Genomic DNA, 15637 nt, shown 5'->3' with positions numbered 1-15637 from the left:
ACGTGTATTTATTAACAAACAACTGTCTTTCTTCAGAGTTTAAGCAAAACAATGAGAGACGAAACTAACGAAATATAAAAAGGTCCAGTTCTAACCGTGGTGCTTAAAAAAAAGCAGGGAGAAAACTGCGAGACAGGGCAAAACCGCGGCCGCGGCGGTCAGTGACGGTTGCGCTAACGGCTCGCGGCACGCGCGCGAGCGGCACGAGCTAGCGGAATCCAGTCAGGGGTGCGCGCGCACCGCCCCGCGCGCGCAGCGGCGGCCATCTTGTCCCCCCCCCCCAATCCCCGCGGTCTCCCTGGCAACGCGCGGGCGCGGCGGCGCATGCTCGGTGGCGGCGCGGCCCCGTGGCCCGGAAGCGGTGCGGCCGCGCCGTGACACGTCGCAGCGGCCGGGCGGCGGGGTGCGGGCCGGGCCGGGCCGGCGGCGCCAGGTGGGGCCGGGGCCGGGGCCGGGGCCGGGGCCGGGGCCGGGGCTGCGAGGCGGCCGCCGCGGGAGCCCCACCGGGGCCGGGCCTGCGCCGCGGGGGCCGAGCGAGGCCGCTGTGGGGGGCGAGGCGGCCCCGGCCACCGCAGCGGCCGGCTCCCCCCGGGGAGGCCTCGGGGGCGGCGGGGGTAAAGCAGCGGCCCGCTCTCTTGCAGATCGCTGACCATGTCCGGGTTCGACAGCTTCAACGCGGACTTCTTCCAGACGAGCTACAGCATCGACGACCAGGCGCAGCCCTATGACTACGGCGGCAGCGGGGGGCCCTACAGCAAGTAATCGCGCATGGTGCCCGGGGGCGGCCGCGCCTCGGGGGGCAGCTGTCCATATAGCCTCTATCTCACGATATAAAGCATTTTCCTCTATGTCACGATATAAAGCGGTTACATGTTGAATACCCCTTTTCCTGCATTTTAAGGTAGAGCTTAGCAGCTTGAAAGTGAGATTCTGTAATGGCAATTACAGCTGAGGTGTGTTCATTTTTGAGGCTTCTCTTTCCTTCCCTCCAGGTCTTTAGGAGAAGGAACCTTGTTGTTCCACAAGTCCCCAGTCACTCGGGGAGTAGGAATCAGTCCAGGTGCCAAATAAACAAGCCTGCAAGGCGGTGGTGGTTTCTAGGCATTTGTAGGAAATCGTGGCAGATTTGCTAGGTCATGGGAGCTCTTAGGACTCCTTTGTAAATGTCTGGTTTCCGGCTGAGGGTTTTTTTGTAAGTTGTATGACCGATGCATGATCACGGTGCTATATCAAAAAGGTAGGTATGTGTAAGGATTGCAGTGCTGCAGTGTGCTTGAGCTCTCCTTACACATGAAAAGAAGGGAGAACTGAATTTTGGGTTTTCCTTCTTTATATTCTTATTTTTGGAAGTAAATCATTGCAGAGGTGTTCACTGAAATCTCAGTAGTCAGACTTGGAAATCGGTGGCAAGAATAGCTTATCAGTTTTTTTAGGGATGGGAGAAGATAGATCTGTTGAGGGATTTTTAAAGATAAACAATGGCAGTATTTTTTCTGTACATTGAATCTAAATAGGAATTATTCTAGAGATAATAAAGTAGATTAGTTAGTAAATAATTGAGAATATGTGAAATAGAAACTGAAAAATTGCCTGCTCTTCCCTCCCCCCCCCCCCCCCCCCGCCCTGCATCATGTTCTGGAGGTAGATGTCATAACATGTTTAATGTCTGTGTCATAATTCTTTCTTACACGTTATATGCTGTAATACTACCTGAGATAAATGTTCCGTGAGGGAAGAGGGAAACAGCCTTTTTTTTTTTCTTTCCTTCTTTTTTCATTTAACTAAACTTGTTTTTGAAATATGGAGGGGAACAAAAGCAATAATTGTGTAAGGAAGTCTGTTCTTGAATAGTGAGTTTGCAAATAGTCTAAATAGCAAATTAATGCTGGCATCAAATAAGGCATCAATGGTAATTAAAGGACAATATTTGAGTAAGTTTGAGATGTAAATTTTTCCTACTACTTGATGGGTCTACAACCTGTACTAGTAATTTAGTCAATTGATAACACTGTCATTTTTCAAGGCCTTTATCTTAACACCTCCTCGGTCCCCAAATACTGGTATATTTGCAACTAGAATTGTCTTGTTTATGTTATATATGTATTGTCTATGAGAGTTTTAGTTGATGAGCGTAGCTGTGTTCCTAAAAGGTTTGTACCTGAGTAGAGGATAGACAGGATTGTTTGCTGTATGCTATCCTGCTTATTTATCAAAAATAAGCTTTGGTTTTACGGGGAGGGAGGTGTTTGAAACAAATTCTCTATCTGTCGATAATATGATATCATTCTTTATAGGCAGTATGGAGGCTATGAATATTCTCAGCAAAGTGGATTTATCCCTCCAGAAATGATGCAACAGCAGCAGCCTTACACAGGGCAGATTTATCAGCCAACGCAGACGTATACTCCAACTTCAGCACAGTCTTTTTATGGAAGTAGTTTTGAGGATGAACCTCCTCTATTAGAAGGTATAACTTGTTCTTTATAGCCCAAATTCAAAACTCCTCAGAATTTGGCGATAAGTTGAGTAGTAGGAGTGTATATTCTCTAATACGGTATGTTTTGTCTACTTCTGTTGAGTAGTACAGTATTTATTCTCTCCTTCATTTTTTTTAATTAACTGTATTTCATATACCGTATTTCTGTATGTGAGATACGTTTCCCTGCGAATTTTTGCAGTTTTAGAATTGTAGTTTATTACTGCGTACCAACAGTTGGAAGAGATGATGAATTAAATCGGTAACCTGACTTCATACAACACTTAATCTTTTTATTGTTGCAAGCAATATTTAAGACTGCCCTTTTTTTGTAAAATAAATTGACAATCTTAGTTCTAACCACATAATCAATTGAAGCTGAAGTCTTTATTGCTAAAGAGGAGTGCTAAACACTTCAGAAATTCTTATTAGAGTACAGCCTATGTGGGATGCTGGCATAGATATATAGTAAGAGTGTATGTATTGATGGTTTGAGTTTGCAGCTTATATACATCATTGTTCTGTAGTAAACAAGTGAAAAAGGCCTGTACTGTTGCTGGTTAGAGAGATAGGTATGCGTGATTTTCCTCCACCCAGCTGTACTGTTCCCCCCCGCCAAAATTTATTTGTTTATAGATGCCCATAAAAAAATCTCAGTGTTTGAGCTGGGCAAATAGTAGCTGCATTCATGACCAAGCTTTCACACAAAACTGTGGCCAAATTGTGCGGATGGAGGCTTGAAATCTTACCTACTTGCAAGGAGCTGTGAAACCCCTTGTCATGAGATGTTGTAGATGTTAAAAGGTTTGGAGGATTTTGTTTGTTTGTTTGTTTTAATGGACTTAATAGGATGATAGTTTATGAAAAAGAAATCCACGGAGGGTAATTAAGTACAGGGAGACTGCTTTGAATTAGAAATCCTTGAGCTGTCAGTCAGTGGAGACTGGGAGAATATTTGGGGAATATGTATGATTTGTTCTTACACTCTTTCCTACATATCTGCTTTTGGCCACTTACAGGGACAGGATACTGGGCCAAATGGACTTTTGGTCTGACCCAGAATACTGTGCTTATGCTCTTATCTGGTCCTGTAGAAATCAGCCTGCCACTTCAGAGCATTTGAGACCTGGAATCTGTGGAGGCAGCACACTCAGCTCCTTGCGGAAAGATGTGACTCAGTTCTCTGGTCCCCATAGGAATGGTACTTTGAGGAGGTTTACAAGTGGAGGGGCAGGGAAAAGTAACAGTGAAGCAAAGGGGGGCAACGGGAAAGGAAAAAAATGAAATAAATATACATAATCCTTTTCATTTAACTGTAGAATTAGGGATCAATTTCGACCACATCTGGCAGAAGACACTAACAGTGCTGCACCCATTAAAAGTAGCAGATGGCAGCATCATGAATGAGACTGATTTGGCTGGACCAATGGTCTTCTGTCTAGCTTTTGGAGCCACGTTATTACTGGTAAGATATTGATTGCAAAATATTACGGTTTGTGCTTTTAATACTACCAGAAACACTGGAAAGAAGCCGAATTACCCTCTAGTTTTATCCTAAGAAACTTCTTAGCATAGAGGCCATAAAAAAACAAATCCTGGCCAAGAATTTTTAGCTCAGTGGGAGAGGCATTGGGGCTTGATACAAAGCCCGTTGAAATTAATGAGGTCACTATCTGTTTTCTTCAGAGGATTTTGAATCAGAGCTTTAGTGCTTGGTTTTTGCATGCGGATTATTCTTGTGGAATACATACTGTTTTTCATACTTTGCTTTTGAGGAATATGGCTCTTTTTTGTCACACAAATGGGTGCGACACTCTCATTCTCAGTTTTTTTTCTGTATTTTTTCTTTTTATATACATTGGGATTTCTTACTTTCAGAATCATAGATTGTTTTTTTGAAATGTCTTTGTGAGCTTCTGCATTATCAGGAGTCAGAGCAACAAAGTGATTAAACATTCTGTATATTCCATATCTTCCTTTAAGAGGATTTTCTTTTTTTAACTTTTTTTGTGTTTAACACTTGAGATTATTTTTCTGTTTTGTTTCACTGTATTTATTTGATCCCTACTCTTTGTACATTGTTCCCTCGACTGATATTCCAGAGGACTTATTAGGCAAGAAAGTTCAAAATTAATGTGTAAAAAGTGATTTAACAAGTACTGATACAATTAATATATTAGGCTTGATTTTTCAATGTTAAGAGCCAATTTGATAAAACACTTTAAAATGTAATCCTCCTTTCAAATTGCTTGTATTTCTTAATAGGTCAGCACATGCTGAAGCCTGTTTCTTTTTTTTCTGTTGAGCTTAATTGAAATAAGATTGTGCTTTAATGACTCAAGTGTCAATTAGTAAATGACAGAGTAGGAACAGACAGGCTTCCTCCTCATCACTGAAAACTTCAGTATTTTTAATCAGTTTTTGTGTGTAAATGTCTTCAGGCATTGCATTTAATTTTTGTCTAAAATCTCACGTTACCATAACACTTGGAACAGTGTTTTGGTACCAAGGGGACTATAAGCCTAGTTTTATAAGTAACCTTTAATTATGGAAACTGGGCCAGCAGAACTGATGAACATATACGTATAACAGATACATTTGAATGTTCTCTTACTACGAAGTTATCACTTTCTCCAGTAATTTTTTGTTTTTTATTTTAAAGAAAAACATTGAATAAGAATGTAATTGGGTACTTACGAAATGTCAGGCTCTGAAGAGAATGCTTTAAGATGTGACCTTCCCTAGCTCTTAGGATTTTTTCCCCTCTGAGACATCATGACTTAGTGTCTGCGCTCCCTGTCATTTGCCATGTAAAGCAAAAGAGGTTCTTTTAAGTAATCACTGAAAGATGATCAAGGAAATAACAGGCCTGTTCTTTGAGAGAAAACAAGCTCAGCCTAACAAAAAGAAAAGTTGGGAGGAGATATGATTGTTTTCTGTAGTACTCAAGGAAGAGATGAGCCATAAATAAACTTAGTTTGCAAATTAGTTTTGGGAGACAGACCTCAAAAGCTATATACCATAATAGCTTGCATAGTCATGTTCCTGTAGAGATGGATACAACTACATTGTGTGAATTTTGAAAAATGTTTATAAGGGAAGCATGGATCTGACTGTGGGATGCGTATCTTTTCTGTGGTTCATGCATGGTGCTTTCCAGCTCAGCTTAATTTATTCCTAGGAATTCTTAGTTTACGTTCTGCAATAACTCCATGGAGTCTATCGCAAATAAAGTACTTTAGATCTGGATCTGTGAAGAAGTTCCTGACTTACAGTCTTTTTGATCTGTAAATATTACTTCTGTAAAGATTATTATTGTACTAATACAAAACCTTGCAGCTAATCTTCAGAGAAAAATCAGCTAGCAAAGCTAATTGAGTAAACCTCAAGAATTCATATGCTTTTGCAGCCCAAATCAAAGAATAAGAATTCTTTGATCAAAATCTGTTTATCACAATATGTAAACTTGGGATAAATGTGCCTGTTGTTTATCTAGAATGTAGAGATGTTCTGAAATTCAGATTGTGGAAAGATGGTCTGCTGAATTTGAATGTAGGAATTTGTGGGGGGAAAAAGACAAAGAAAAAAAAGATTCTGTAAAATGCACTACTTGTGCAGTCACCTAACTAACTTGCATTAATCTGTTTGTTTTTCTTGTTTTTGTTTTGTTCAGGCTGGTAAAATTCAGTTTGGTTACGTGTATGGAATAAGTGCAATCGGATGTTTAGGGATGTTTTGTCTCCTGAACTTAATGAGCATGACGGGTGTCTCATTTGGCTGTGTTGCCAGTGTCCTTGGATACTGTCTTCTTCCTATGATCTTACTTTCCACTTTCGCAGTTGTATTTTCATTGCAGTAAGTACATAAACTTTATAATTTGGTATCACATTCACTGAAGAAACTGCTTGTAATTTGAGTATGATAGGAATTTGTAGTAACTGGAAAAATACAAGTATCAAGAGTCTTCAGACACTTACTGGATAAATTGTTTTTATTTATAAGTTAATTAACAGCTTTTAAATACATGTACTCAAATAACAATGTCAAATTATGTTTTTAGTGAACTTTTAAGCTGACAAATCTCAGTACCTGTAAAGTCTAAAAGATGATTGTAAGTTGAGACACGAAATTGTCAAATAAGAAAATCAGTTTGATTCTTCATAGCCAAATGAAGTTAGGAATTGGAAAGCAACAAGGAACAACTTGCTACAGTTTCTTTATTCAACACCTAGGTTTCATATTCACAAAAAGTTAATTTTGACTTTTTTCATAATTGAATAATATAGTTATGAAATCTTTACTGGAATTCTGTTTAGTTTAAAAAGTGAAGTCCTCAGGGAGATTTTATTTTGGAAGTTGTAAAAGGTATTAGAAACTGAGTCCAGTTATGACTCCTATAAGCATGTATACACAACTCTTAAATGAATGTTTTTTGTTTTGTTTTTATTTTTACAGGGGAATGATGGGAATTATTCTCACTGCTGGAATCATTGGCTGGTGCAGTTTTTCTGCTTCCAAAATCTTTATTTCTGCCTTAGCAATGGAAGGACAACAACTCCTAGTAGCATACCCCTGTGCTTTATTGTATGGAGTCTTTGCTCTTATTTCTGTGTTTTGAATAGACTGTACAAATTGTTGGACTCCAGTGGGCCAAAACGAAAACATCAACTTGGAACATTTAGTTGGACCAGAAGCAGCTGCAAACAGCTATATAATATTGCTATCATGAAACTTAGACCTGTTTTGAATTATCTGCAACAATGGAAACAAATGTCTTGTGTTCACTTTTTTAGGACTTTGAATACTGTTTTCAATTGACCTAAGGTGTCTATAGCTTTAATAAGTATTCATGCTTATAAAGTTAATGTAATTTCTTTCCCATTCCTAAATCTTTGGAAAAGTAACTTTTGTTTATTTGAGGGTGTTTTTTTGGGGGGGGGGAGTGAGTAAGGGAGGGAGAAGGGTTGCAGTTATACTTGATAGATTTTTATCAGCAAAGGTAAATAAAACCACAGATGTAAATTTGAGTTTCTCTTTGAATTAATCTGCGGTAATAACCTATTTCCCATCCCCTCTTACAAAAACCAAAATGCACAAAAGAACTCAAGCAATTAGAACATTTTCTATATTATAAAAAATACACTCTTAAGCTCTTTGGTCTCTTACATGTTCATTTGTTGTGATAGTATTTCAGGAGTTAAGATACTTAAATTATGAATTGGAGAACATACTTAAAAGTCAAAGGGATCTGTAATTCTGTCACACTTGAAACATAAGTATGTTTGGATTTCTAACTAGTTATGTGTTAACTTGGATTTATGAAGTTGACTTCATCTAGTCTTTTGCACTAGACTTCATCTAGTGACTTTTCTTAATGATGCACATATTAGTAAATGAAGAGTAGTATCTTTTACAATACTGCCAAGAAAAACACCATTTTGAAAATGTCATGCTTGTCAGTATTGCAGTTACTGTAAACATAATTTAAGGCATATTGATTAAATTTTCCTTAAATTTTGAAAATGGTGTTTGATTTTTCTGATCATTCTTTTTTTGAATGGACTTCAGATTTTAAAATAGAAACTTCCCTGTGGGAGCAAAATAGTAATTAAAACTATAATTCATTCAGTTACTGGATTTGATATTTTCTTCAATCACAAATATTTAATCTTATATTAGAAGTATAAAGTAGTTTGTTGTAAGGAGATTTACAAGTGTAAGAAGAAGTGGGAAAGCAAAAATGGTTGGTCTCCCCATAAGCATTTGCTAATTCTTAAAGTATGCAAGAAAAGGACACAGCTGTGTTTTAACTCATAGTGGGGAGGGGGGGGTCCTGTATGTAGACAGCCGTGTTCCTTTTTTTCCTTTGGAAATGAAAAGGCTTTAACAAAATGCTAGATTGAAGCGTGGAAAAAAATAATTGCTATAATCGGAAGGATTTCATTTCATTGAATTTACTGCAGACTTTAGTCTAATGTTCGTTTGTCGCATTCATGGCGTGCTCCATTCTTACCTTCTAGAGCTGAATTACTGACCAAATACCTTATGGTAACACCTTCTGGTAAGACTCCTCGTGCAGTGTTAGAAAGCACGAAGGAAGCAGCCTGCATGCGGAGAGACAAGATAATTGTGTGTAGGAGGAGGAGGGGGTAACCTTGGATGTTCAGAATAGATCTTGCTTTTAGAAAAAACCAAAAACAGCCTCAGTGGAAAACTACTAGAAGGTAACCTTTCATCCAAGTGATATGTGGTGGTAATTTCAAAGGGACAACACAGATATTTTTGTTCACTCTTCCCTTAGTTCTGCACATTCTCCTAAAAATAAAAATGCTTCTTTCTAGTGTCACTAGAAGTTACCAACAAGGTCCTCATTTATTGACCAAAGCCAACTTCTGCTTGCGTGACTTGGGAGTTGTGGGAAGTGTGATGTGAGTGTAAAGCCTTTAAGAACCAAACACTAATGTACAAAACTGATTTCAATTGCATTATATACTACAGGTGGCTGTTATAATTAATTTTAGAATGCATACATATCCAAAAAAAGACCCTTCAGTTTCCTTCCAGAAGTGAATTCAATAGCCAACATAATTTTCTACTTTAATACTTTATTGCAAATTATCATTCTAAATAAAACCGGTGAGTTGACTTCTATTTAATATTTTATTCTCTACTTTGTAGTTCTGATTTTCTTTTGATAAGCAGACCACATCTGCCCTGGTGCACAAAGTTCTTACTCTTTTTAATGAAGAACATTATCTGTTGATGGAGCACAACGTCCTGTATTTGTGCAAATAAATTACAGCGATTACCTTTACTAATGAGGCCTAATTAAATACAGAATTGTTCTAACAAATATAAAAGCTCACATACCTTCTTGAGTACATCACGTTCTAATACTCAAATACTATATTTTTGTGAAGTATGCTAATTCAGCTTACCTTGTGTATATAGATGTGCTTCATTTCTTAAAACTTGCTCTGGTGTAACATTGGCAGTGCAACTACTGAGTTTGGAGTGAACATATCTAAAGGTACTCACATATGTTCACAAAGTCCTCGCTCTGACAGTAGCTGGTATTACATACTCAAGCAATGAAGTTAGACTAGTTAGTTTTGGGAGTACTTTGTGTTCTTCATCTCACATTGTGGAGAATTTAGCAGTGAATTTTTAACTGAAGAATTCTGGGAGCAGGGCAGAGAAGTGGATGGGAGTAGGAGGTCAAAAACTTATTTACAGAGGGCTTTGTAAAAGCAAAATTAATATTATACCTAAAGTGATATCCCAAATTTCTAGTAGATTAGTTAATATGATTCCATTGACTCTGTTCATTGTCTTTCCAAAATCAAATCCATCAATCTTCCATAATGTTGTCCTAGCTCTTGCTTCAATTTTAGTTATATTTCACACTATTTTAATCTTGCCATCACATAGGATGACAGGATTGTATGCTTTAATCCTTTACTCCCACATTTGCCTTTAGTGTTTAGACATATTTTTTTACCTTCTAAATCTGAAATCTCCCCCACAGTCTGTTAAAATCAGTATTCTCATCTAGTTTTCAGATGAGTATTAACATTTCTTACTTCCATCTTGCATTATCTCATGACATTTTCATGCTAGTCAGCTTAAAGCATTCAAATGTGAATGCTGGTATTGCTTTTTTAAAATCAATTTCATTGTCACACCCACTCTTCAAATTACTTGCCCTCTACAAAAGTTAAGTTAAAAGTTACCTTTCCCAGTTTATCCATTTGAAAGTGGTGTTTTGACAGCGACTTTGTTTTTCAGGTCACTTGTTTTGCTAGGAGGCAGCTGTTGCCCGCAGTTCCGTTTGTTCCTATAGGCAACAACTCGGTCAGTCTCAATGGATTACACGATGCATCCACGACTGCAAAACATGCTTTTCTGTGCTTTTATGCTTTTAATCTTTGCACTAGTATTGGCATCTGCTCGTGATGGGCTGTTATTTCTTTAGTGGTGGATGAATACCTCCAGAACGAACAGAACGCAGGAATGGGTTTGGGATTTTGCGTGAAGCCACGTGCTCCTCAGGAGCTGCTGCTCGAGCGGAGGCACGGTCTGGGTTTGTACGAGGAGAGCCAGCCGGGCTGTGCAATCGCAGTGCCTCCTGCTTTGCGCTGGGTTCTCCTCAAAGGGATTATCCTATTACCCATAGACTTGCAGGTTCATTTACTGCTCCATTGCTGCTGAGGCCGTTCATTTGGGTTTGTAATGAGAAGCTAGAACGCGCTTAGGGTCGCCTCCCTCAGAGGAGGCAGCAGGCACGCAAGAGGTTGCACCAGCATGTGTGCAGCGGCAGTGGAAGGAACTCAGGCTCTCCTTCCTCTCGGGATGAACAGTCGCACTTCAGCGTGTGCTCCATAGTGCACGGAGCCTGGGCTGCATCACAGCCTCGTAGAAAGCCAGTGGCAAGGAGCAATACGACAGCTTCACCACTAATGCACTAACTATGCGTTAGTTCCTATTAATACTATTGTTAAAAAGTTTGTTTATGATTTTTAGGAACTATTTTAGCTGGAAGAACAGCGGGTGCTTTGGGGTAAGGTATCAACTACGTTGTATCCGGAAAGCAGAGTTTGTAAAAGAGTTTGTAAAAATCATCTTTTCATTATGCCATTGATGTACCTGGACCAGCTTCCAGCCTCAGCGTCTTCACTGGACACTCCACAGTGTATTCTGTTAAGGTTAAACGCTGCGTCTTCAGCAAGAAAGGAGGCAATGGAGCAGCAGGGTCTTGCTATTTCCCGCTTCTCCGCTGGGTGGGCCTGCAACATACCTGATGCACGGCAAGGCTGAGCTCGGGTCCGGCACAGCTCAGCGCCAGGAAGCCTCTCCTCGAGATGTGAGGACCTCGGGCTATTTAACGCAGTTCTGCTTTAGCATCCTGTCGGAGGGGGAAGGTCCCTTGTCCTGTTCTGCAGATGAGGAACTGAAGTGGAGAGATGCATGTAATTTGTCTAACGTCCCATGGGAAGTCCTGCTGCGTTTGATCATCTTTATCCCACCAAAACATAGTGCGGTGGTTCTTCAGGGATGAATTCTCTGTCCAGCTCTCTGAGACACAGCGTGAAAGTGGCAGGAGATTTTGTAGTTGTAAAGCCTGTCAGTTACATTTGCCAGCTTTGTGCTTTCCTAATCCAAGTCAGCAGGCCGTTAGGCAAACAGTGGTCCATACTTTGGGAAAAATTGCAACTATTGTGCTCTTAAGGTTTTTTTTTCTCCCCTATTATTTCTTTGCTTTATTGCAGGAAGTAGTGAGATTAAAAAAGCAAAGATTTTCTGGTTCTCATCAGGAAAGGATGAAGTGGAAGATTGTCTAAAATTAGACACTATGGTCCTGGAATTGGCCTCTTTCAAAAATTGTACTACAGCTGCATGGCTTTAGGAAGAAAGGCATTGCTCTATTTCTTCACACACTAAACCACCAAATCATTCTTGGAATTACAATGCTCTTACCATATACATTTATATCATGTGTTTCCCAATATTCCTCCTCCTTTGCTCCGAGCATAGGAAAATCTAGTCTCCTTGCATACCTGCCTTATCTGCTGATCTGCCAGGCCTGTTTGCTTTTCGGTGGTGGAGTGCTCCTCTGCATTCCTCGTGCAGCAGCTGGAGCCGAGGGCAGAAGCGCTTTGCGCTTTCGTCAGGGCACACCGCTTCCCGTGAGCCCCTCTCACCGCGCACGACCGCTGCAGCCACCCGAAGTTAGCGGGCTTCAAACCAGACTCTGCCAAAGACACCTACCCATGTTTTCTCAACTCCAAAGAATAACGATTTGTTGCTAAAGAGAAGTCAGGAAAATTCCCTACCTCTTCTCTGTCTCTTCTGCTGCACAAAGTATTCCTGAGGCAAAAAGTGTGTTTTCCCGTCTGAATTACTGGGGTTTGCACCTGCCATTGCTAAATGCATGACGAGAGGATATTCCACCTCCGAGACCCGCCTATGGCCTCCTCCCACACCTTGTCCGCCCATGGGGCTTCCAGAGGGAAGTCACGAGAGACACAATCTAATGGTTCAGCTGATTGCTGGTCCTGCAATTTTTTGGCATATTCTTTCCAGGCCCGCCGGCGGCAGGCCTTTAGCTGCCTGCACCAGCAAAGGCTTATCTTCAGCAGCTTTTATGAAATCAAATTCAAGGCCATTTGGGCCTCAGGGTAAAATCCGGAGGTTCTAACTTAGGGCGTGATTTATCCCACTCACGCCAGTGGGTGTCAGCTGCTTTTTTCAGGCAAAATTCCCATTTAGCTCAACGGGGGACTTAGCTGAATCAACAACACGAATATTTGGCCAATAATTATGTCAGACAAATTGGGATAAGTATTCTGCTTTACAAATAGGAACACCTAATCAGACAGCCTAGCGCATTTGGCCAGTACCCGTATTTCAATGTCAGACTCGAGTGATGCCCAGCCTCCCAGTTCTGCACTCTGGGCCAGCCTCATCTACAGAGCAAAGAAGTTTAATATTGATAGCTGGATGCCCGCTCTTACCTCAGAAACGTACAGAGTTTGAAAAGTATGTTCACAGAGGACTCGTGTATTAGTAAATGGTATAAGCTGCAGAATTGAAAATACATCTTAAAAACTTACTGTATCAACCTCTTCGTGTTCAATTACCTAAGAATTCTGAAGCCCAGATTGTCCTGGTAGCATCACCACACAAACATAACAAGTTATTGAGAATTTTAATTAGTTTAGCGCCTTTTGCTTCATTTATTTAATCTTTGCTTTGTTAATATGAGTCAATCTTCTGATCATTTTAGTGGCTGGTTCAAATGTTAATCGTCAATAAGAAAAGGTAATCTAGCATCTTGGCAAGGCCCTGCTATTAGTGTGGCCGCTTTATTGAATCACAGATGGAAACATTTAAATTAAGGATGATTTTCTCACTCCAGTGCTTTGTCCCAATTAAAAATTATTGGTTCAGGCAAGATTAGGAGATCTAAAGAAGGCAGCGACTGCACTTAACTAATGCCAACAACAGATGTCACATTACTTGCCACTCTCCTTTCTTATCGACTCACTTAGCCAAATTCTGCCAAATATCCATTTGGTTCTGTTTTAAAAGCCCTGAGCCTGCAAGGTACAGAATTAACATTAATCATTGTATATGAGATTTGAGAAATTTTAGCATTTCCCTTCAGGAAACAAAGAGTTTTTATCTTTTGGAGCAGACTGTTCCAGGAAAGCCAACAGGGCTTCTCTGTAGAGTGGAGACACAGTGAAAATCACAAACTTTGAGCTAGTTGGACTCCATCTTGTCATGCTCAGTGTAGTAAGATCAGTCTAGGGGCCACACTAGATGGAATTTGGATCCAGATTTTGTGAATGTGGGCCTCAAAACCCATCTCTAAAGACCATAACGGAGGCCCCAGTCTGATCCCCCTTTGAGAGCCCTTGATTCGGTTCACCAGGGGAAGCGGCTTCCTCCACGCAGTGTGCCAGTGCTTCCTTCTCCTGGCCTCCTCCCCGGTGTCCTGGTCGCTTCCCTGGCGCGGGCTGCCTCTTCCTCCAGGGCAACACACCCTCGCCTCCTCCTGTGCCCTAAGCTGTGGAAGGTCGGGCTGGATGGGCCCCCGAGAAGCCCATGGCTTGGCGTAAAGGCGAGATTAACTCATTTCTGATAGAGACGTCTGACCTGTTCTTTCAAACTCCAGTGGAAGGGAAATGACACAATCTCCACTGAATACTTTGTCAGTGCTTTGCTAACTTTATGATTAGAAAATAGTCCATGCTGTCAGGCCTATTTCTTCTTCCCTTTAATGCACTTTATTATTACTATTCTATCCACAATAGGCGTGAAAGACAGCTTATTCTCTTCCTTTTAGCAGCAACCTCTTACATAATGGTGAACTCATTCTAATTTCCCTTGTCATTCTTTTCTTTTCTTGCCAAAAAACCTGTTTGACTATCCACTGCAATCCCCAAATCCTCTTCTAAAGAAATGCTACTGAGCCCATGGTTACCCATCTTGTTTATATACATTGATTTTTTTTCTTCTTTAATATAGCATTTTGCACTTTACTGAATTCCATCTTAACAATTCAGATTGTTTCTCCAATTTATGTAGATCGATTTGAATTCTAATCGTCTCTTCAAAGTGATTGCAATGTCTTCCACTTTGGTATCATCTTTAAATTTCATTATCCAAGTTCTTGATTAAAATATTCGATAGTACCAGTCTGAGGATGGGATAGTCCTCTGGATATATCATCCCTATTTAATAATGAAGCATTCATAATTTTGCATTAACCGTTCCACCTTCATAGTAATTTTTTTCTGAACTGGTTCTTTAAGGTGGCTTATGAAAATATCATGCCCAGCTGTGCCAAAACCTGTAAGTCAAGATATCATATCTGCTGCTTCTCAGTCATTACCAAGACTAGATATCTGTGAAAGAAGGTAACTAGATTTCCTTAACCTGATTTTTCCTTTAAAATCCCATATTGGCTGTTTCTTATCACCTCATTTTTTCCTAGGTATTAACAGGTTGATTATTTTAATTATTGTTCCAGCCTCCTTATAGGCATTAACATTTGTTCCTCAGGTCCTCTTTTTCAAAGTACTTTATTTGTACCTCTGTAACTGCAGAGTTTGTGACCCTGTCCCCTACCTGCTGTACACATCCTCAAGATGATTGCAAGTGGCTGAGAAATAGCTCTATCCAGTTCCTTGAGAATGCCTTAATATCATTTCATAAGCCTCTATGGATGCACAATTTACAGAAATATTCTTAACCTTTTATGGGTTTAAGCATCTAGTCTCAGCCAGCATTTTTTGAGGGCTAACATAAAAAGGGCATATTAACCTCTATATCATCATGTGGTAGTTGCTTTCCTTCCCTAATAAGTAATGGTCTTATACTCTGATCTTACTTTTTCTTTGAATATATTCATTGAAACTTTTGTTAGTCTTGTTTCCAGTGTGTTTATTGATCTCTTACTACTCTTCCTGTCTTTACCTCAGCAGGGCAGGCTGCTTATATTTTTTGTCTTCTTCCTAGAAGAACATGCATCAATTTTTTTTTGACTTGCTCATTTTCTGTCATTAATCCTTGAGATGCTACTTCTAGAGAAACTGAAATAATCAGACTAAAATATTATAAAACAATACTGTGTATTCTAACGTTCTCAATGCC

At 40.1% G+C, this 15637-nt stretch overlaps 1 protein-coding gene across 1 annotated transcript; it reads left to right on the top strand.

The window, feature by feature from the left end:
* The first annotated feature begins 291 nt into the window (after window positions 1-291).
* Window positions 292-7641, top strand: YIPF5 (Yip1 domain family member 5). Its single transcript, XM_064521186.1, has 6 exons — window positions 292-433; window positions 642-758; window positions 2295-2467; window positions 3796-3941; window positions 6150-6331; window positions 6932-7641. The coding sequence occupies exons 2-6, from the start codon at window positions 652-654 to the stop codon at window positions 7092-7094; spliced, it is 771 nt and encodes a 256-aa protein (XP_064377256.1). The 5' UTR covers window positions 292-433; window positions 642-651; the 3' UTR covers window positions 7095-7641.
* The last annotated feature ends 7996 nt before the right edge of the window (window positions 7642-15637 follow it).

The sequence above is a fragment of the Dromaius novaehollandiae genome, chromosome 15 (genome assembly GCF_036370855.1).
Source record: "Dromaius novaehollandiae isolate bDroNov1 chromosome 15, bDroNov1.hap1, whole genome shotgun sequence".
In the NCBI taxonomy this organism is placed as follows: domain Eukaryota; kingdom Metazoa; phylum Chordata; class Aves; order Casuariiformes; family Dromaiidae; genus Dromaius; species Dromaius novaehollandiae.
The sequence above is the reverse complement of the archived record's forward strand: the minus strand, read 5'-3'. Positions and strand labels throughout refer to the sequence as shown.